Below are 22,868 nucleotides of genomic sequence, written 5' to 3' on the forward strand. Positions count from 1 at the left end.
ACCCCTACCCCTCACACCAGATACTGACTGGTTTTCGGTCCCCCCCAATAAAGCAAAAATGCACGTTTCAGAGTGGCCTTTTATTGTGGCCATTCTAAGGCACACCTGTGCAATAATCATGCTGTCTAATCATCTTGATATGCCACACCTGTGAGGTGGGATGGATTATCTCGGCAAAGGAGAAGTGCTCACTATCACAGATTTTTTCAGATTTGTGAACAATATTTGAGAGAAATGGTTATTTTGTGTATATAGAAAATGTTTTAGATCTTTGAGTTCATCTCATGAAAAATGGGAGCAAAAACAAAAGTGTTGCGTTTATATTTTTGTTCAGTGTAGTTTACCAAAAATACTTGAGAACACTATCAGAACTGTTGTGCACTTCTTAGGATAAGAAAGAACTGAGAGGGCAGAAAGACATTATTAACATTATTATTTCCAGTTGATTTGCAAACTGCTCAAAATAATATTGATTTACTCCAAATAAAAGGATTATCATTTGTGTGACATTCTGGTTTTATTATGTTTCTGGAAAATCAAACCCATATTATTTCCCCCTCACAATACATTGATTAGGTTTTGAATCAAATACAAACTTGAATCCACTTATCCATAATATTCAGATATGATATCTGTTCAACACATGTCTTGATTCTCCATCAGTTAACAGTCTGAGGAGCTCCTCTACAACATCGACAGACTTAGCCACTGTGAATGAAAACACAAGAACGGGTCAGTGTGGTCAATGAATCATTGCTTTATAGTTTTGTGTCATGATTACAGCTCCGCTCTTACCTGCATAAAACCCAGCTCTATCACACCAGACCCATCCTTGTCCAGGATCTTGAAGGTGTCTGTTGTAAATTAAATTAAATCACTTTATAAAATCAGGTGCTAGGGAAAGAGGAAATACTGTTTCTGGTTCATTCTACATATTTCATTAATTTAATAGATCCTTCTTAGTCAATGGGATTCTGTTTTGGACAGGAATCCTTACTTGAATTGTGTGTCACTTTGATATGTTGTAATTAAAGTTAGTTACAAAAAAAAGATAACATCCAAAATGGTGTATGTGCTGTTGGAGTGTCTTAGCGCTGTGCTGATCACAGCTTAAAATGTGGTAACAATGAGAAAGACTCACTGAAGAGTGACTCCAAGCGGATCAGGCTGCACACAAAGTTGTCAAAGTCAATGCTGAGGTTTGGTTCAGAGTAGCGAGCCACAATGATCTGATGGAGAGAGTTGTTGAGAGAGAAACCTGCCGAAATGCAAAAAGAAACACATTTAAAATAATATCTAACAGCACATAATGAAAGAATCTGAAGACAAAGCCATTCACGCACCTCAGAATGTGGACACAAAAAAAATATACAGACCCCCTGTATATGTACTGAGTATTTTCCTTTGCAGTTGCAAGGGATAATGGCTGTGTAGACACATATTTTGTGAAATGAACTTCTCACCAGCATCCTCAACAGCCATCCGCATCTCAGAGGCGCTCACACAGCCACTTTTGTCTGCATCTCTGTTTTTGAACAGTTCCTGATGGAGAGCACACACAGTTAATATGTATTATCACCATACTACCAACATACTGTAACACATTGCATGTTAATGTCAATACAAACAAACAAGAAACACACCAGGAACTTCTCAATCTTTGTCCACAAGATCTTAAATTCCACGATTCCCAGCTTCCCAGTTCCATCTTTCTTTGAAGAGTATGTCAAGGACAGTTATGATGGAAGGAGCAGGCTTTGGTTGTCTATCTGACATGACTTCACTGATGGGCCACTTATCACAGTTATGGTTATCGTTCCTGTCCCCAAAAAGTAAAAAATCACCAGTCTCAATGACTACCGCCCAGTAGCACTCAACTCCATCATCATGAAGTGCTTTGAGCGGTTAGTCAAAAACATTCATCACCTCCTCCCTCCCTGACTCTCTGGACCCCCTGCAGTTTGCCTACAGAGCAAACAGGTCCACAGACGACGCCATAGCAGCCCCCCCCCGCCCCCGCTCCCGCTCCACACTGCCCTTTCACACCTGGACCAGAGGAACACATATGTGAGAATGCTGTTCATTGACTACAGTTCAGCCTTCAATACCATTGTGCCCTCCAAGCTGGTCATCAAGCTCAGAGATCTTGGGCTCAACAGCGCCCTCTGTGACTGGATCCTGAACTTCCTGACGGGCAGACTCCAGGCAGTGCGGGTGGGAAACATCACATCCTCCACCCTGATCCTCAACACCGGAGCCCTAGGCTGCGTGCTCAGCCCTCTCCTCTACTCCCTGTTCACACACGACTGTGTGGCCATACACAGCTCCAACACCATCGTGAAGTTTGCTGACGACACGACCGTCATCGGCCTGATCACCGACGGCGACGAGACGGCGTACAGAGAGGAGGTCGAAAACCTGACATCTTGGTGCCAGGATAACAACCTCCATCTCAACGTCAGCAAAACAAAGGAGCTGATTGTGGATAACAGGAAGCAGCAGGGAGAGGGACACGCCCCCATCGCTATCAATGGGACTACGGTGGAGAGTCAGCAGCTTCAGGTTCCACAGGGTCCACATCACTGAGGACCTGACATGGACTCTTCACACCACCACCATCACCAAGAAAGCTCGACAGCGGCTCTTCTTCCTCCGCAGGCTGAGGAGGTTCAACATGGACTCCAGGATACTCTGCAACTTCTACAGGTGCACCATAGAGAGTATCCTGACCTTCTACAGGTGCATCCTGACTGGCTGCATCACTGGTACGGCATCTGCACCGCCCTCAATCGTAAGGCTTTACAGAGAGTGGTGAAAACTGCACAGCACATCACCAGGACGGAGCAGCCATCCTTATGGCCTGTTTTATTCCACTGGCCATAAGACTGTTAAACACCTGAACTTTTGTAACAACATTCATAACATTCATCTGGCTGCAACTTACAAATTATTTATCTAATATATAATATTCCAATCACTTGTAGACTCTTGTTGCACTATTTTCTTTTTTGTATTTACTTGCACAATTTTTTCTGTTTTACTGTGTTGCACTGTTGGAGAAGCCTGTGACCTAAGATTTTCATTGACATAACTACACTGTAGCTATGTACGTAGGACAAATAAAAGCCTTGAACCTTGAACGCTTTCATAAATGAGGCGTTTTCAGCCTTAAAAAGGGATAGTTTGACACTATGGAATATAATGCTTATTAACTTTCTTACAGAGCTAGATGAAAAAAAAAAAGGGGAACACAGGATGTTAAGAGGGTCATTGTATTACAGATTTCTCTTGACATAAATTAGTTGGAAGGATACATCCAGCAGATTGATCATGTTGCGGCAAGTCGTCTGGCTAAACCCACTGGTTTTAATGTCCTCTCCTAAAAATGAATCAAAAACACAGGGGTCACTTGCTTTAAGTGTCATATAATGAAATGCACATACTGAACTTTACTTTAAGAGGAGAGATAAATCCTTTATCTTACTCTTCCCCACAACTCGGTTGAGGATTCTCTGCAGCTCGAATGCAGAAATCTCCACATCCTAAGAAGCATTTGAGAGGGACATATTGTAAGTTAAAAGAAACATTGACTTGGAACTATAAGATGATATCAAAAATAAAAATTGTCAAAATGTCACATTTTACGCATACTCACAGCTCCGGCAAGCTGTCCAAACAGTTTCTTGAATCTGTCACTGATGTCATCTTCATCAATGTTAATCTAGACATGACAAAGTATGCATGTTTGTCCTTCCTTGTTAAAAATCAATCTTCAAAAACATATACATCAAGGGTTATGATTTACCTGCTCAACATGGCAGTCCACACGATCATCTATCTCTCTAAAAACAGTGAGACATCATATTTAGATATTGAATGATTATAAATAATCTTTGTCAAGGAATTGCACTTATTTGTGAAAGAGACGTACTGGAATGAGGCCGGTTTCTCAGAGAACACCCGCACGTAAAAGTCTCCGTTCTTGTTGGGCTCAAAGGTGGAGGGGATGATGAGGTATTCGCCTGGAGGAAGACAGAAGCGGTTGCAAACTTCTCGCAGGTTGATGAAGGTCTCGGAGCGCGCAGCTGAAGCGTGGCGCACAAAGAAGTTTCTTTTCAGGTGCACTTGCTTTTGGCCATAGTACTGGAAAATGACACACATGCAGTACCGTCACACAAGGGCGCCTTTAACCTTCCATTGGTGTAATTAGAGAACTTTTAAAGGACAGATAATTGAGCCATAGACAACAATTGGTGCTCCGAGAAACATGCTAATGTATTAAAGTGTCTTCATATTTGTATACATACCTCCTTAGGCAGCTGGAAAAAGACAAAAACAATAGTAAGAATTGGTGCCAATGATACATATGATAAATTGAGTACATGACTATTATCGTCTACATCTTAAAAAGGCAGCTCCTTACGTCGTAGATGGCAAAGCCGACGGTCTGCATGTCCTGCCCCATTTTCTTCATACGGCGTCTGTTCTTCTGCATCAAGCCCACGATGAAGGTGCAGCCATCCTCACCATCATCAGAGTCATCATCCGCCTCTTCCAGCTTTATGACAAACTGAGGATTCATCCAGAAGGTATCTATGTAGAAAAGCAAGGGTTAGCAAGGAGCTTGTCAACATTGTTACAGCAGCCCACACACACACACACACACACACACACACACACACACACACACACACACACACACACACACACACACACACACACACACACACACACACACACACACACACACACACACACACACACACACACACACACACACACACACACACACACACACACACACACACACACACACACACACACACACACACACACACACACACACACACACACACACACACACACGTTCTGGGGTGAAGATTGAGAAACTGATCATACTTGGGAAGTTCCTGCAACCACCAGCTGACACGCCTCTTCTCCACGTTTCTTCAAACTCTGACTCCGCCCATTTCTGGAACTTGTCATCTTTGAGGGCATCAGGTGTCAGGTTGCAGATCTCAAGGCGGGAATATTGGCGCAGGAAGTCTGAAAATGACATCCTGTGGACAAAGAAAATCACATCCTTAACTTTAAATGGCCGTTTCCTTTTACTGGAGTATTATAGTGTTTTCGCAGTTCAAACCCAAGAGTATATTCAGATGTTTACCAGAACTCCCCGTCCTCACAACGCTTGATCAGCCTGTCCCGGTCACTGTCACTCACATATCTCCACTCAGAAGACCTAGGATGAAGTGCCAATACATTCTCATTTGTATGATGAAGTTCAAACATGAGAAATAAACCACCTTACCTTACTGTGTCACACATTCCCCCTACATGCAAAAACAAGCTTTAAAGCCAGAGTCTGAGTAACAACTTTTTACCACAGGATTTACCAGCCGTTCCACTGGGTGTGTACGTCTCCTTGGTGTTACACGCATGTCAGAAACACACACTTAATACCCTTGTCAAAACAAAGGATGTAGATGCATACATGCCAACCTTTCCAAATCCAAAAGAGGTAGGTTTACGCGCGGCAAATGTGCACAACCAAATTAGGTAATCAGAATAAATGGAACCCCAGTAATTACATTTATAAACTGTCACGGTTTTAAGTCTGTGTGTCTGGTAGTGGGTGTTTTTCTGTTCTATATCGTATAAGGCTTCGCCCTCTAAGGCTATCGCTATTGGGTAATCCCCACTGCATGTGTGCAGCACTGACAGACTTATTCCACGCCCACCTACGACGTGGGCCCCACCTCCGGGCTCACTTCCGTATAAATAGGAAGTAGGCCCTACAATCCACTCCTACTTTTCTTCAGCACTCCGTTGCAGAAGCATTGACAGGCAAAACAAGTTCTTTTAAGAGCTACTTACTAAAAAGCAAACATTCCTGGTTCCCCTGGGCCCATCCTCCCTCTCCTCCGGACGGGGGAAACAGGGTGGGGGCCCGGTGTCAACCCGACATATGAGTTACGACCGGAGCTCACAGTGTGAGTTTTGCCGGGGATTAGAGCACGCAAACGCGGCTCTCACTCCCCAGGTGTCGTGCACTCATTGTGTCCGTCTCCCTCTGGCCCACAGACAGTGGAGAGCGGACGCTCTCGCTGCTGTGGCCGAGGATGATTGGCTAGTCCAGGAATTGTACTCTGTGGACCAATACCCTTTATTTATTGGATCCGAGTGGCAGCAGTCAGGCGACTCCTTCCCCTCCATGCACGGATCACCATGTGGTTGTCCGGTTTACGAGCCTTCTCCTAAACGCGACATAAGGAGAGCCTGTGTGAAATGCAATGTCTGGAGGGCTCTGGCGTGGCTCGTCACCATGACAACCACAGCACATCCAGAGCAGGTTCGCGCCTTGAGTGACGGCGCGTGGGTTATATGGACAGAGGGAAGTTAATATGCAGCAAGGCTCCCCGGTTAAGCCAGCTGCCAATAGCCTATTGGTTACTTGGCTGCATGGCTCGCTGCCTAAGCCGGCTGTTTTTTTTAACTTATCGGTTAATAAAACAGCTGGGCTTGCTATTCAAATCCGTCTACCGTAAACTTTTTGGGTTTAGGCAGCATGGATTTTTCCTCTGTCTCAGACACCTCCTACCCACGGTCGTAATAAGCCCACGGAGGGCCATTATTACGCCTTGTGTGGACAGCACTGCACACACCTCCGCTCATCCCTTAGTGGGGTTGAGTGTGAACGCGCAGTTTACGAGTATTCTCCTAAACGACGACATATTGAGAGCCGGTGTGGAATGCAGCATGTGGAGGGCTCTGGCATGGTTTGTTACCAACCACAGCACATCCAGAGAATGTACACCCGGCGCTATCAGAGTACTGTATGGTACTCAGGGTGGCGGCGAGTATGTCTGATGGACAGATGGATAAGAGGCGGATGGGCAAAGGGTAGTCTCTGCAATTCGCCTCTCCCCCCGCAGTTCTACGGGATACAGGAAGTCCTGTCATCCCAGGAACAGTGTCTCGCGCTCCGTGCAGAGCGGCAGGAACTCTGGTTAAAGAAAGTCTTTTCCCGGGGTTCCTCAAAGGGAAGAACATCAGGGGTTTCTACTCCCGCTATTTTCTGGTCCCGAAGGAGACGGGGCGGGGGGAATGAGACCCATCCTCGATCTGTCAGTGTCCAACAAGGGAATGGCCTTTTCCCATGCTGACGATCAAACTGGAGCTGGAGTGTGTTCACCAGGGAGGTTCACATCCATAGTCCTGAAAGATGCTTACCTCCACGTAACCATCATCCCGAAACACAGCAAATTCCTGCGTTTCTCATTCCTGGCTCCACGCACTTTTTTCAAAGTGGGTGGAGACGATTGGAGCAGCTACTCAGAATGGGGATGAGGGTAATTTTGCCTGGACGACCGGCTGTGGCTGTCAAGCCTGGGTTTCATTATCAACTGGAAGAAGAGCTGTCCTCTTCCCTCCCAGACATTTAACTGGGAGTGGAATTGAACTCAGCCCGCATGAGAGCGCGACTCTCACAGCAGAGAATGGAGAAAGACAGCTCTCCTCCGGTGCAGCTGTTAACCCGTCGGTTAGCAGGCAGCACGGTTTTTCCTCTGTCCCAGATGTGCCTACTACACACGGTCATAATGAGCCATGGGCTGTTATTACGCACCGTGTGAATAGCACTGCACACACCTCCGCTCATTCCTCACAGGTTTGAGCGTGAACGCGCCTCAATGTCCAGTTTACGAGCCTTCTCCGAAACAGAGACAGGATGAGAGCCGGTGTGAGAGGCAGTGTGTGGAGGCCCCCTCGCAGCCTTTTCGGTCTGGGCCCCTCTTGGGTTGCTTCACGGGCAACGGCGGCGAGGGCTCTGACGTGGCTCGTCACCATGACAACCACAGCACATCCAGAGCAGGTTGCGCGCTCTCAGAGTATTACTCAGAGTGGTGACGCGCGTGTTCGATGGACAGATGGATAATAATAAGCAGCAAGGCTCACCGGTTAAGCCGGCTGCCCCGGACCTGTCGGTTATATGGCAGCATGGCTCGGTGCATAAACCGGCTGTCTTTAAAACCTATTGGTTTTTAAGCAGCTCGGACAGCTCTCCTCCGGCGCATCACACCCCGCGGGGCGGTGACAGTGATGCAGCTGTTAGGCATGATATCAGCTGGTCACGTGGTGATTCCCCTGGGTCTCCTTCACAGTGAGGAGACTCCAGAGGTGGTTTATTTGCCTGCGTATCGACCCCGTGCGTCAGAGGAGACGCATGGTGTACATTCCTCCTTCCGTGGGTTTGGATTGAACCCACTGGAAAAATCTCCACGTCAGTGGGGGTGCCCCTGAACAGAGTGACGTCACACACCGCAGTGTTCACAGACGCATCTCTCGCAGGCTGAGGAACGTGCATGTCGCAGGCAGTGGGGGGACAGTGGCCAGGTCACATGTCTCTCCATATAAACGTGCTGGAATTACTATATGGAAAGTAATCCAGCACTTCGCCCTGTTGCTGTACAATCAACATGTGTTGATTCGAACAGACAACAAAGCAGAGGCGGCCTACATAAATCGCCAAGGAGATGTTCGATCAGCGCAGCTGCTGAACACACATCCTGGACCCCGTTGGGCCCCCTGCTTCGTGCTGTCGTTCCTCCAGCTGTTGCTGGACAGGAATTGGCTTATAGCACGGTCGAAACATATGCTGCTGCCATTTCATCTTGCCACATAGATTGGTGTCAGCACAGTGTTTAGTGTTACGCGCACTGAGTAAAGCTCCATTTGAACCTTTAGATCAGGTTCCCCTGAAGTTTTTGTCAGCCAAAGTAGCTCTGCTCTTGGCTCTCACATCAGCTAAAAGGGTGAGTGATTGGTCTGCTCTCTCGGTGGCTCCGAGCCTCCGTCATGTCTCCAGATCCAAGGAGATGGCAGCTTAGCTGTTTTGCGCCCTAACCCGGTTTTTATGCCAAAGGTTATCACAAGCTCGTTTAGATCGAGAGTGATAACTTTGGATGGCTTCTTTCCTCCTCCTCACCTCCTTTACGGCGTTGCACGGAGGAATGACAGTGAAAGACATTTGCACTGCTGCATCTTGGTCTTCCCCCAGTTCTTTTATTCGTTTGTATTTGAGGGATGTCTCCCATTCCTCTCTGACACATTCAGTACTGAATAGCCTGCCAGAATGAGTAATGTCGGGGTTTTTCAATTGCATGCCCTCTCTCCTGCCTGTCGGCAATAAGAGAGCTGCCTTTTTCCCCCCTCTCTTGATCGTTTTTAACAAGTGAGACTCGATCTCTACTTTTTATAAACGACAGGTAGCCCGAGTAAGCCTACCTTCGTTCCCTGATGGAGAATATTCATTTTTTAATGCTATATTCCCTGGGAATGTGATGCTCCATTTACGCATGGCGAAATGGACATGGGTTATTAACTGAGTAGGTGTGTTTTGTGCTTCTGGTAACGGACGGAACCAGTGGGGTGTGGACTACATCCTGCTTCGCCCTTAACCCAATAGCGATAGCCTTAGAGGGCGAAGCCTTATACGATATAGAACTGGGGTTACGTACTGTAACCCAGTTTCTATGAGTATAGGCGCAGCCCTCTAAGGTTCGGGCCCCACTGGCTCCGTGAATAGCTGAAGAAAAGCTGTTGGAGCGGATTGTAGGGCCTACTTCCTATTTATACGGAAGTGAGCCCGGAGGTGGGGCCCACGTCGTAGGTGGGCGTGGAATAAGTCTGTCAGTGCTGCACACGTGCAGTGGGGATTACCCAATAGCGATAGCCTTAGAGGGCTGCGCCTATACTCATAGAAACTGGGTTACAGTACGTAACCCCAGTACTCCTTGTCATGTTTTCCTCCCTGTATATTGTCTGGTCTTTTTTCCCTGTGTTTTCCTGTCTGTCGTTAGTTTCCCTGGTGTGTCTAAATCCCTGATTGTTTTCACCTGTCACCCCTTCTGTGTCTCCTGTGTTAATCAGCGTCAGTCCCGCCCCTGATTATTCCCACCTGTGTCTTGTTACCCTTTGTTTAAATTCCCCTGTCTCCCAGTGTTCAGTGTCAGTTCGTTTTTGTCTCTTGTCATGGTCAGGTCTATGCGTATTGTCCCTTGCTATGGTCAGGTCTAAGCTCTTTGTAGGCTACTCTTGAAAAGTTTGATTCCTCACTACGTGAGCGCTTTCATTTTTTGTTCTCTATTTTTGTCCTCCCGGCTAGAGATTTGATAGTTACCTTTTTTGTTGTTCAATGCTGTTTTGGAAAATAAAGTATCTTACAGATACTTTACCTCTGTTTCCCGGGTCTTGCAATTGGGTCCTACATCCTAAGTGTCTGAGTCCGTAACATAAACCATGTATTTAACATATATTGCGTCATTTTATGCATTTTTCAGAAAAAGTGGTAGTTTGGTAAACAGTGACATCAACGACATGTCTGGTCTGTAAAATGCCCGAAAAGTAAAAGAATGGGAGACAAATATCCCAAAGTCTCCACATTTTATTATATTTTTAATGTGTTTCTGGTCCTCTTTCATTTGAGACAGTGAATATGAAGGATGTGTCAGGACTCAGGAGGATGTAGAACTCTTGTGTGAACATTGGATAAAGCCAGGTTCATATTCTTGTTTCATGTTGTTGACATATTGGAGTCAAATTTTTGCACAGAGCGAAATATCTTTGTGTTGCGCCACAAATCAGAAAATACTGCATTAAAAAAGTAATTTCCTGCATTTTTCTACTGATAAAGTGTGATATAAATAATGTACAGGCTTTCAGATTGCTGTAGTTCACTAAACAGAGACATTATAACGACATGTTTGGTGTTGAAATGTCAGAAAAAGTATCCCCAAATCTGAAAATGGTATTATATTTTGTGTGTGTTTGTGGTCCTCTTTCAGTTCAGACACTGTAGGTGAAGGATGCTTCAGGAAAAGACCAAACACTGGATGTCTTTCAGTCGCTAACATGTGTTTTCGAGACACTGATACGGTACGGGGAGATCCTGCAGGACTCAAATGCCTCGTTCTGTTCCCTTAAACTCATTTGGGAGTGATTACCCATCAGCCCCGGGGGTGCAGACGAAAGGCAGCGTTACCCCCGGTCTGCACGTTGTTTCTCTTTCAGAAACACAGGACTGTTTGTATGATGCGATCAGACACGTTACAAACGGTGTCCGCCAAAAGTCGAGTCCAGTGTCTATGTAGAGTCATTTTTATTTGTTATAGTTTGGGAAGATTGAAAATCGGTAGGGAAAGCCAGCTGAGTCGGTAGGCGGTAGAAACATGTCAAAAGCGGTAGACTACCGCCCAAATCGGTAGGGTTGGCAGGTATGTAGATGTTTCAATTAGGCCGGGTCCTCTTATGAACAAAACAAAAGGCATTATTGGGAAATCCTATTTATAAGAAGAAAATGGGAGCAGTTTAAATGATACATGTTGATCAGTTAACAATGTCACCTGTCAGAATCTAAACCAAACCAGGAAAATGTAATACAAATGTGAGTTTATGATAACATGCTCACAGTATACGGTAACATGCACATGTGACCATATTCATTCTCACTTGTCACTCCAGGCTCCATTCCACTCCACCTGACCCCATGGGTTTCTAATCCTGATCAACTGCACCCGGTCTCCTCTACACTCCACCTGAAACAGAATTAAGGGTCAATAACTCTCAACCAGAAAATCAATAGGGAAACACTACAGTATAGCAGTAATATACATATTACAAAAGAGATCATGCCTCAGTTACCTAATTGTAACATCTATTACATTTTAGAGAACACATGGTAGCCACTGCAGCTTCATTTTATACCTGGAGATCTTTGCGTATAATATATTTCAAATCTCCATATTTTGAGGTTTGAAAAATTAAGGTTTATAAAAAAAAAAAGCATGTACGAATCGACCAATCGTTGCGGCTCTAATAAAAACACAGGTATTCCCTCACCAGCTCCGCTCCTGTCACCGAGTAGGCATGGCCCTTCACCAGCTTGCGATATGTGACAGCTTCTGAGTCCGACGCGTTGGTAATCTGGGATAAAGAGGAAACGTTTTAAAGATAAACACCATCATATATATCCAGGACTCCAATCTCTGAGAGTGAAACGTGAATCTCAAACCAACATCAATCGAGCATCCCAGAAGCGATCCTCTATCCAAGGCCTTCTTAATGGTTTTGAAGAGTCGGGGGCCTGCCTTCCCTAATTCATGCCTCTCAGCAATGCCTCCAGTGAAGTCCTCGAAACCCTCAATGGTGCTGCCTCCAGAAAGAGCCTCGTAGCATCCATTAATCCTAGAGAAATAAGAAGTTCATGAATGACGCGACCAGAAAACGAGATACTGAAACATACACAATGTATCCTGATGCTTCATTTTTTCATACTTGGCGTATGCCTTCTCTAGCAGCGCGCTCCAAAACTCTGAATTCTTCTCTGAGTGAACAAACAGCAGCTCTCCATCTTTGGTGGGCAAGCGGTCATCAACCACCACATCCACCCACTCACCAAACTGCCAGAACTGAGAGCCACAGGGAAGAGACACAACTAGTACAAATCAAACCTCACTTTATTTCTATAAGAATAAGGTTGTGGTGTTGAATTGCTGTACCTCAAAGTGAAAAATGCCAGCGTATTTCTTCTCAAAGCTTTGATCGTGGGGGACAACACGAGACAAAACCTGTTTGCTGAGAGTCAGGGAGGCAATAGCTGCCAAGAGCCAGCAGTCACCTGAACACAATTTAACAGTGTTAGAATAACGGGCATTTCCTCATGATCTCCAGAACATACTCTGTATGAATACACAGACCTTTTGTGAGCTAAGTAATGGCTATTATCTTTTCTTCCTTTGCTTGTTAGCTGTAAACATCTCAATCTCACAACACATGGAGATGCTTTCTGCCAAACGGGCGTGGAGAGACAAGAGTTAAGGAGTGACAGCTGATGTCAGGGCTCAGGCATTTTTTCAGTTATGAGGTTTAGATCTTCTTCAAGTGGTGTTAGATAACACAATACTGACTAAAGTTTCCAAAGATGAAACTAAGTAAATGATAATAATGGACATACATACTGTAAGTCAGTCACCTCGTTCACATCTGCTAACTGCTATCTTAGATAAGCAATGCAAATTCCTTCATTCAAATAGCTTAAGATGGAAATCAATGTGTTCTTTGTAAAATACACTAAATATCTCATTGTGACATCAAAATGCATTTGAATGTGAATTCAATAAGAAAATTACCAAAGCAAAGGAGTGTTTGGTAGTTTCAAAAGGAGTGTTTGTGTGTCTTACCAAGTGCTCCTTGACAGATATCAGTCCTGGAAGCATTTTCAATTATGAATTGTGGTTTGGAGCACAACTCCTGAAGGAAAAACAAGTTTAATTCAACTAGTGCTTTTTATTTTATAATGGTGTTACTGCTTTTATTGTTGCTTTTATATATTTGTTTTAAGGCTTTACTTTGTATACAAATACACTGGGCAAAACAAGACACTTTATGCCTATGTGTAGCATTTAAACTGACATTTAGTATGTTAAAGTGTACATGACCAAAGTATTACAAATAGCACTTCTGACAAACTGAATTCATTAGATACACTGAAATGCACTGTACTGTAAATGATGCACAAGGGACAGGTATCATCTTAAAAATCCAGTTTTAAAATATATTTCAATAATTTAAATGATTTCCTTCTGTTTGTACCCACCCTTGGTCTTTTCCACTGGATGCCCTGAACTTTGTAGGAATTTGGTCCCAGATCTTTGAAGCCTAAGGATGATGGCAGAGGCTCAAAGCAGTCATCCTGAAAAAGCTGCCCTCTCTCCAGACAGCTGTTCCTCAGCGATTCAAAGTCCTGGTTCAGGTATTTAACCGCTTTAGAGTTGGCTCCTATCCCTTGGGATTTCTCTCGGTTGTGCTGAAGTTTAGATGCAATGCCAGACATTTTATTTTACTAAAAATCTCTGACTATCTACGACTGTCTCCCAGCGGGTCTGTGTGTGTGGATAGACAGGCTTTGTGTAGAATGTATAGCTCAAATGTCTCCACACCCTTTATTATTCATGACACACTAACTCTGGCTCACCTGCAGCATTCGGCCTACTCCATATCTGGCATTGGTTGATGGCATATTTGACCCAGGTGCGGCCCACATGGATGGATTTATTTAATGTCTCTTATCTCATTTGTCATAATTTAACACCAGCATTATTGTTTTTGTCCTTAAAATATCTGACAAAGATAAATTAACAAAAACAAGTCAAAGCGGCAAGCAATATGAATATGTAATCTAATATCTCAAACTATTTAAACCATTTGATCTGTCTGGTCTGTAGCCTACATTATTATATAAAACAAACACAGATAGTCCAGATGTAGGAGCCGAGCCATATGTTAAAATGTATAGTTTGATATATTTGTATATTATAATCCTTTGTTGATAGTGTTATTATTATATCATTTATTTGAACCAGCCGTGTGGAATTGACGGCATAGACGACCGCTGTTTTGTGATTACGAGACGTTATAGCTGACGGCAGCTGCTGGTGATTGTGTGTGAGAAGGAGAAAGAAGCACAGAACAATATAGTTTTTTCAACTGTGAAAATATGTGAATCGAATTGGATTAGACGGAGAGGAAAACTTGTCTTTGTTTTTTCTTTCTTGATTTTCTATCAAGTTTTGCAAAAGTTAAAAGAGCAAAAACACCACAAAAACGGATTAAAAAAGGGTATATTGTGTGTGAGGGATACTACATACATATATCTCCATGTTTGTAATCAGCAAATATCATTTAATCTGACAAATCCATTTTAGCAATATGCATGCATTTGGAACATATTGGGAAAGTCCATGGGTTTTTATTATTGGAAAGAGTATCTTTGAATGAAATGAATTCATTTTTCTTTCAGCATATATCCCAAAAGTGTCATCCCTGGCCTCCTCTTCAGTTTTTTAGTAGATCGCCAGGCACAGCCACTGTAGGAGGAAACAAAATTATAGAAACCAGCCAAACTAGAAGTACCGAAAAAACCGCAGCTTTTGTTATTCTCTCACACACCTGTTGCATGTCCAGCTCGATATTTCCTGCGTCAGCTCTCTCCAGAGACTTAAACATTTCTGGTGGAGAGACGGAAATGTTGATATTGTAAACATGAAACAGATCATATCAGATTGTTGGGTTTGCTGACACTTACTGTAGAGCATTTCCAGTTTAATGAGACAGCCTACAAAGCTGTCAAAGTCTATGGCATACTGAGCATCCGCATAACGACTGACAATGGACTGCAGCACAGCACTGTTGATGTGGAAACCTGGAAAAGAAAGATAGCTGTCAGTTATCACCATCATTTCCTGTTAGCAAGTGTCAGTTTCATAGAGATGCATTATTTCTGATCCTTGGGAAGTATAGTTATTGAAAGGTGTCAGGTATTAGCAGGGTGATAATGGAAGAATACAGTTACAGCCTCGCCCATGCTTGTTTTGTGCAGGGAGGAAGTCCCCCAACTGGTTTATCTAGTCTGCCAGTAACTGCCCACACACACACACACACACACACACACACACACACACACACACACACACACACACACACACACACACACACACACACACGCACGCACGCACGCACGCACGCACACACACACACACACACACACACACACACACACACACACACACACACACACACACACACACACACACACACACACACACACACACACACGTTCTCACTCCCATTCCGTCACATATTGACGGACGGTCAGGGCCCCTCCCCGTCGCTATATTACGTACAGGGTACCCCTTGACCGTCAGGGCGTCCCATAGACCTTCATAATGCCTATTTTAAGGTTAATTTGGCCATTAAAATGCGTTTTGATGTCATTTTATGCCAGTAATGAGTTTTTATTTCTGATTATTTGTGCAGTACATGTACATGATGTTTAGTTTGCTAGTTATGACGAAGATTACTTCATGAATGTGTACACATTCATGGATGCTAAGGTGGTTGCTATGGACGCTGCAACAGCTCCCAGACCACGTGATCAACAACAATGGCCGACCTTCGTGTTATTCTCGGTGGAAAATGCCTATTTTAAGGTTCATTTGGCCATTAAAATGCATTTTGATGTCATTTTATGCGAGCAATGAGTTTTTATTTCTGATTATTTGTGCAGTAGCCTACATGTACATGATGTTTAGTTTGCTAGTTATGACGAAGATTACTTCATGAATGCTAACGTTTTTTTGGTGGAAATGTGTTTTTTCACAGCAAAGTCACCCTCTGTACTTGGACTTATTGGGAGAATCTAAAGGCAAGAACATCCCAAATATTCATTTAGGTCTTTATTGTAGACCTTTAGTGTTGCCGTCTGTGAGGAAAATACATGGGGCTCAGACCCTCGTATTTTTGAAATCTTTTTTTCCTTCTAATTTGTTATTCTTTTCAAAATAACACACTGTTATTTACTCACCAATAACACACAATTATCCTTGCTTTTATTTATTGGTTTAATTCCATAATCTCGGTCTTTTTTGGTGTTCGTCAGGAACTGAATTTCAAAATAAAAATAACATGGGAGTGAGAACGTGTTGCGCGCACGTACACACACACACGCACACACGCACGCGCGCACGCACGCACGCACACACACACACACACACACACACACACAATCCAGAAAATGAGCACTGTAAGTAAATGACTGTATTAACAAAGCTGTTCCGATTTGTCACATGCCATATTATATTACCATAAGTTGGTAAAGGCTTATGTCAGCTATGGAGGCACACTCTATTCAAAGATAACTAAATTATGCGGGCAACATCCACATTTGTGATTCTCATCAGGAAAACAAATACCATTCGTGAATTCAAGCCATTCAATGTACACTTGCAGATGTTTTAACTTTTAAAGCAGCGAAGCATATGAGAAACTTTAAGGTCATAATAAATAATAATAAATTGATTTGTTGTATAAAACACATACATAACTAGCTGACATAACAGTAGTGTATGAGATTTTTCACAAGATAATGTTTGTTACCTGCTTGAGTGGCAGCGCCTCTCATCTCGTGGGAAGTCATGGTGCCCGAATTGTCTGTGTCATGATTCTTGAAGATCTCCTGTTTGACCCAGACAGTGTGTTGTGTTAATAGATACAGATAGATATTCCTACATGGCCATACATATTTCAAATCACATAATTCCCAATTTACCAGGTATTTTTGGATTTTTCCCCAAAGCAAGTGGAATTCCATCACTCCCAGCTTGGCACTTTCATCTTTCTGAGGAGTGTTTAGGTCTATAAAAAGATCCTCATGGATTATGAATTTAATTCCTTCATTCATATATCTTATTTGCCCAATAATAATGCACCCAAATAGAAATAAATATAAAGTTGAGGGATCATTTCTTAAAGAGGATACATCCAGCAGACTGACGATAAGGCGACCTGTCTCAAGGCTGAAGCCATCTGTCTTGATGTCAGACCCTGCAGGAAAGTTACAAACATAACTAGCCCCAATTTGGAACTCAAAGAAAATGAAAAGGCTACGTGCAGACAGTATATCAGTATATATAGTATATACATTACATATTTGAGGTAAACTACTGTATATATATGTAAGAGGCATACTCACGGTGAGAGACAATGTTGTTCAACATTTCAACCAGTTCAAAGACAGATATCTCCATATCCTGTTGGAAAATTGTATATTAGAATGTTTTTTAGGGATATAGTACATTTGTATCATGCTGCTCTACGTACATCGCCAGCAATCTGCTTGAAGACCTCTCTAAAATGAGGATCCACATCATCCTCAGATATCTCCTCCTGTGAGAGCAAAACAAAGAGAGGTCACTCATGTCAAATAAAAGCTTTGACAATTCTTGGATTTTTTTAAATATTCATGGGTGTTGAATTCAACACACAATCGCAGTACTATGTTTTTTGTTATACAAGACACAGTACAAATACACAAAGGTGAACACATGCATTTTTTTGGAGAAGCAGCCAGTCGGTGCCTTGCTCAAGGGGCACCTCGGCAGCTACCAGTCCACTTGTGTTTTTTTGGTCCGATTGGGATGTGAACGGGCGATCCTTCAAGTACCACACAGACTGAGCCACTGCTGCCATCCTAGTGTTAGGATGGGATTAGGAGCAGTGGGCTGCCATTATGTACGGTGCCCGGGGAGCAGTGTCGGGAACGGTGCCTTGCTCAGGGAACTCGGTAGCACTTGGTCTTTCTGGGACTTGAACTGGTGACCTTCCAGACTTTGCCACCACCGCCCACACTTCATAATCGATACAAAATCACTCTGTGTATGTACATACCTCCTCGATTTCAGCATCAATGTCCTCCTCCAGTGGACTGAAACATATACAAATGTACAGCTTGAGCACACTGTTGGTGTGCAGGAAAATAACATTGCTCTAAGTTAAAAAGTTGGCGTATGAGCCACTAGATGGCTGTATAAGCTAAAGCTCTGAACTTTACATTCTCCTGCAGCTGTCCCTCAGTGTTTATATGTTGCTGTAGCACTGATACCTGGTTGCAGCCTGTTTCTCTGAGAAGACCCTGAGAACAAAGCTGCCATTCTTGTGAGGCTGGAAGGTCGAGGGAACTATGGCATATTCTCCTGGAGGAAGTTTGAAGCGGTCGCACACCTCCCGTGTGTTGATGAAGGTGCTGCTCATGGCCACTGCTCTCTGTCGCAGCAGGACATCTGGACCCAGGTGAACATTGATGCGGCCTTTGAGCTGAACATCAACAGGAAAAGGGGCTTTTCTATTACCGATAGGTCAAACACCTACCCAAACTCAAGTTGCATTCAAATGATCATTGCTTGCAGAGGTGGGAGAAGTACTCAGATCTTGTACATGATAAAAAAGAGGTACCAGAGTGTAGGAATACTCTGTTACAAGTTATAGTAATGCATTCAAAAGGTTACTCAAATAAAAGTACAAAAGTAATAGCATCAAAATATACTTAAAGTATCAAAAGTAAATGTACTTACTGGTCCATTTCAGAATAATATGTTTATATATATTATATATTTGATTATAATTATTGATGCATTAAAGTATTATCAAAGTTGGTAAAGGTGCAGCTAATAGTAATTACTTTGTAGGGTAGTTTGGGAATTTACTCCAGGTTTAAACAAAGTCCGATATTTCATATCATTAATCAAAACCTGCAAAGTAACTAAAGGCATACAATAAATGTAGTGGAGTAAAAGTACACCATTTACAAAATTGTACTTCAGTACAGTACTTGAGTAAATGTACTTCCCACCTCTGATTACTTGCATGTAACAGTATAAATACAGACCTCATCTGGGACCTGTAAAAAGGAAACAGACAGAAAAAGTTATTTAGAAGACCGTCAAACATTTTAAAATGGATTAAATACAGAGAACTTCATATTAAACATGTTATTATAGGACACCTTATAAATGGCAAAGCCAATGGTTTCAAGATTGCTGTTAAGCTTCTTTTTCTGTCGTCCGTCCTTTTGCATCAACCCAACCAGGAAGGTGCAGCCATCCTCCCCATCCAGGGGGTCGTCATCCACATCCTCCAGAAGCACCACATACTGTGGGTTGGACGAGAATGTGGCTGGAACACACAACGTGTAATTATTTATATGAAGCAGTGTAAGAATGACGTAGGAGCACTAAGTACCAATGAACTGGCCAGATGTATGGAGAACCGGGATGACTGGAAGCAACGATGGAGGGCTCGTCTGAGGACGACTTAGAGAGAGTGTAACTTCTTGCACAGACACACACATGGTTTCTCTGCTACCTTGGTTATTGCGGCAGCCGCCAGCAGTGGAGCCCACCCTCCACATCCCTTCAAACTGGTAGTGGTTCCAGTGGCCCACATCGTCACTCATGATCGTGTCTGGGGTCAAGTTACAGATCTCCAGCGTGGAGAACTGCCTGATGAAGTCTGAATAGGACATCCTGAGGAGAGGAACACATTTCTTCATCACTTTTAGCATTAGCCTGAGCCTCACAGGACCTAGGATTAGAAGAACCTATTGAAATATAGTGTATTACCACCCCAAGCAAAACATGGTTGTGTTTTCTTTAGCTTATTAGCTCTCTGTGTCCACAAAAAGAATCCCCTATGTGGAATAGCCATTTGTTTACAAGTTAACAGCAGAAACGATTACATTAAAGAAGGCCAGTATTTCGACATGCATATTCAATATTCAGTCAGTTACAATCTGCAAACTCACCACTAGATGCCACTAAATCCTACACACGCCATATACCATTTGCTTTGCTGATTTATCAAACCATATTATAGCATCAACACAATATCTAAAATAATGCATTTATTGTAATTTATGTTTGCTGCTGCATTACAAGAAGTAAGTAAGTAAATACAAGATAAACAGATTTACCAGAACTCTCCATCCTCAGCCTTATTGTTCAACTTTGACTTCTCCTCTTTACTGACGTGGTTCCATTCGCTGGATCTGATTTATGAAAATAATATATTGCTTTTAGGAAAATCCCCCAAAAAAATGGAAGATAATGGTTGAAGGATTTGGAACAAAATGATTTACCCATCACTCCAAGACCCTGTCCACTCCACCTGACCCCATGGGTTCCTGATGCGGACCAGCTCAACCTGCCTGCCTAGATAATTAACCTGGAAGAGAGAGCAACAGTGAGTGATGTTTTTCACATGCATTAGAAAAAACAACAACATATAATTGTTGACATCGGATTGCATACCTCCTCCGCACCAGTCACTGAGTATGCATGCCCCTTGACAAGTTTAAGAGCTGTAACCGCCTCTGTCTCATAGGCATTGGTGATCTGAAAACACAGAAAAAATAAACTTCAATCTTGATACCTTTGTACTGACTACTGTTGGTTTGTTCTCTCACAGGTTAGCATGCAAATCAATATGAAAATAAGACCTACATCAATGGAGCAACCCAGCAGTGAGCCTAGCCCCAGAGCTTTCTTTATGATTTGGAAGAGCTTCGGTGGAGCTTTGTTTAAGGTGTAAACTTCAGCAATCCCTCCTGTGAAATCCTCAAAACCCTCGATAGTGTTTCCTCCAGACAGGGCTTCATAGCAGCCATGCACCCTGTCAGACACAGAGGGACGAGAACAGAATCATCATCTGTATGATGTCAATTTTTTACCATATTCAGGTTTTGATACGGAAAAATATATACTGTAGCTGGCACGATCCATACTTAGCATAGGCTTTCTCTAGCAGTGCGCTCCAAAACTCGGATCCCTCCACTGAGTGAACAAACAGCAGCTTTCCTTCTCTGGTGGGTAAACGGTCATCGACCACCACATCCACCCACTCACCAAACTGCCAGAACTGAGAAGAAAAAAATATTAAACTCAAGGTCAAATACGTTCATAATTGTATTGTTATTACCTATTAACGTGAAGCTTTTGACATGAAACACTATTTGTTGTGTCATCTCTTATTCAAAGGATGTGTCTTTATGTATGGAATCTCAGCTTCTAAATTGACTTTTGAGGATGTGTAGGCAGGCAAATTATGCATTTTTCCACATATAATGAAGTGTTGATCAGCATTGTAGGAGAACAATGATAACATCTTTGTGCAATGATTGAAATTGACAATTATCAAGCTTCATATGAGGAAAGTAGTGATTAAGATTCAAGAGTTACAGTGCAAATTGTTGATTGACTAACTGGAACCTTTCGACTGTACCAGTTTGAATGTTTCTCGACAATCATACTTTTATGGCTGGACATGACAGGAAAAAAGGCAAAGACAAAAAGAGAAAATAAACAAAAAAGCCCTCTCGAAGGTCAAGCTTAGGCCTTTGTCTGACCTGGAAGTGAAATATCCCGGCATATCTTTCAGTGAAGTTCTGTCCATGGGGCACCACACGAGCCAGGATCCGCTGGTCCAGAGTCAGAGAGGCTATTGCAGCCAGAAGCCAGCAGTCACCTACACACAGTCAGAGCAGAGGCATGCTCTGAGATTGTGAAATAAGTTGTGTACACCGCAGTGCAGAGAAACATTATGTGGCAAAAAACCACCTCTGAGATAATTCCATTTTACAGTGGGTGGAGGAGTTGGATGTTTGTGGTTCCCTTATAAAAAGCATTCATGCATCCATCTGTACATGCAATCATTGACCCGTCCTCTCTGTTCACTTACCCAGAGCTCCTTGGCAAATGTCCGTCCTTGTGGCTCCATCATCAATGAACTTTGGATTTGAGCACAGCTCCTGAAAAGTTTACCAAACAATCACACTGAGTTGAAAACTTGAGAGTAGTTTTGAGAGGTACATAGATAGAAGGAGGACATTTTAATTACATGATTTAGATCTGATGACACATAAGATAAGCAAACACAAATAGTAAAACTATGATCATACACACAATGAATATGGTGAATGGGGTATTCAGCATTTTTTTCTACATAATTGTATAGTATTTGAGGCATAATTGTAAACATTTTATTCGTAATGTACTAACCAGTTAGCTACTGTTTGTAATATAATATTAAGATGCTCAACAGAAGAGAGTACATTACTTGCTCCCAGTGGGGAACTCAACAACCCTATGATCATATTACAGTACAAACATTGTCACTTTTGTCTGTTTTCATGGCTGTAATATAATAATGCTGTTTCTTCTTACCGTTGGCCTCTTCCAAACTACGCCCCTGGCCTTGGCTGAGTATGGTCCCAGCTCATTGAAGCCCAGTGATTTGCTCTCAGCAGGAAAACAGTTGTCCTCAAACAGGCCTCCACAATCCAGACACTGCTGCCGCAGAGTCTCATAGTCCTGCTGGGAGAACTTCACTGCTTTCTGGTTGGTGCCAATGCCTTCCTCCCTCTTCTTCTGATGGGCCAGACGATCAGCAGTGGAAGTCATCCTCACCTCTTCAGTGTATGT

General features: G+C 43.1%; 2 protein-coding genes across 2 annotated transcripts; both read right to left on the reverse strand.

Annotated features, from left to right (window-relative positions):
• Positions 1 to 527: 527 nt before the first annotated feature.
• Positions 528 to 13,891, reverse strand: LOC117459873 (calpain-2 catalytic subunit-like). The gene is made up of 21 exons (XM_034101034.1): positions 13,655 to 13,891; positions 13,239 to 13,308; positions 12,558 to 12,676; positions 12,334 to 12,467; positions 12,075 to 12,243; positions 11,899 to 11,982; positions 11,509 to 11,594; positions 5,168 to 5,242; positions 4,900 to 5,060; positions 4,424 to 4,593; positions 4,308 to 4,319; positions 3,932 to 4,143; positions 3,806 to 3,842; positions 3,656 to 3,721; positions 3,485 to 3,542; positions 3,315 to 3,379; positions 1,644 to 1,712; positions 1,464 to 1,542; positions 1,142 to 1,258; positions 796 to 854; positions 528 to 708 (listed from the first exon to the last, which is right to left on the reverse strand). Exons 1-21 carry the CDS (start codon positions 13,889 to 13,891, stop codon positions 685 to 687), a joined length of 2,103 nt encoding a protein of 700 aa, XP_033956925.1. The 3' UTR covers positions 528 to 684.
• An 889-nt stretch (positions 13,892 to 14,780) lies between these two features.
• LOC117459874 (calpain-2 catalytic subunit-like) lies at positions 14,781 to 22,847 on the reverse strand. Its single transcript, XM_034101035.2, has 21 exons — positions 22,611 to 22,847; positions 22,126 to 22,195; positions 21,794 to 21,912; positions 21,173 to 21,306; positions 20,892 to 21,060; positions 20,700 to 20,783; positions 20,528 to 20,613; positions 20,363 to 20,437; positions 19,756 to 19,916; positions 19,397 to 19,566; positions 19,280 to 19,291; positions 18,497 to 18,708; positions 18,283 to 18,319; positions 17,716 to 17,781; positions 17,588 to 17,645; positions 17,375 to 17,439; positions 17,165 to 17,233; positions 16,993 to 17,071; positions 15,143 to 15,259; positions 15,007 to 15,065; positions 14,781 to 14,924 (listed from the first exon to the last, which is right to left on the reverse strand). The coding sequence occupies exons 1-21, from the start codon at positions 22,845 to 22,847 to the stop codon at positions 14,901 to 14,903; spliced, it is 2,103 nt and encodes a 700-aa protein (XP_033956926.1). The 3' UTR covers positions 14,781 to 14,900.
• Between the last annotated feature and the right edge of the window lie 21 nt (positions 22,848 to 22,868).

This window comes from Pseudochaenichthys georgianus, chromosome 15 (genome assembly GCF_902827115.2).
Source record: "Pseudochaenichthys georgianus chromosome 15, fPseGeo1.2, whole genome shotgun sequence".
Lineage (NCBI taxonomy): Eukaryota > Metazoa > Chordata > Actinopteri > Perciformes > Channichthyidae > Pseudochaenichthys > Pseudochaenichthys georgianus.

Excerpts from the sequence above, each read along its gene's own strand:
- LOC117459873 (XM_034101034.1), bottom strand. The coding sequence starts at position 13,891 with ATGTCTGGCATTGCATCTAAACTTCAGCACAACCGAGAGAAATCCCAA. Across the intron at positions 3,722-3,805 it reads TGGACTGCCATGTTGAGCAG|ATTAACATTGATGAAGATGA; the intron begins GTAAATCATAAC and ends TGTCATGTCTAG. Across the intron at positions 3,543-3,655 it reads TTGGACAGCTTGCCGGAGCT|GATGTGGAGATTTCTGCATT; the intron begins GTGAGTATGCGT and ends AATGCTTCTTAG.
- LOC117459874 (XM_034101035.2), bottom strand. The coding sequence starts at position 22,847 with ATGACTTCCACTGCTGATCGTCTGGCCCATCAGAAGAAGAGGGAGGAA. Across the intron at positions 19,917-20,362 it reads GCTGAGGATGGAGAGTTCTG|GATGTCCTATTCAGACTTCA; the intron begins GTAAATCTGTTT and ends TCCTCTCCTCAG. Across the intron at positions 17,072-17,164 it reads GAAAAATCCAAAAATACCTG|GAGATCTTCAAGAATCATGA; the intron begins GTAAATTGGGAA and ends TGGGTCAAACAG.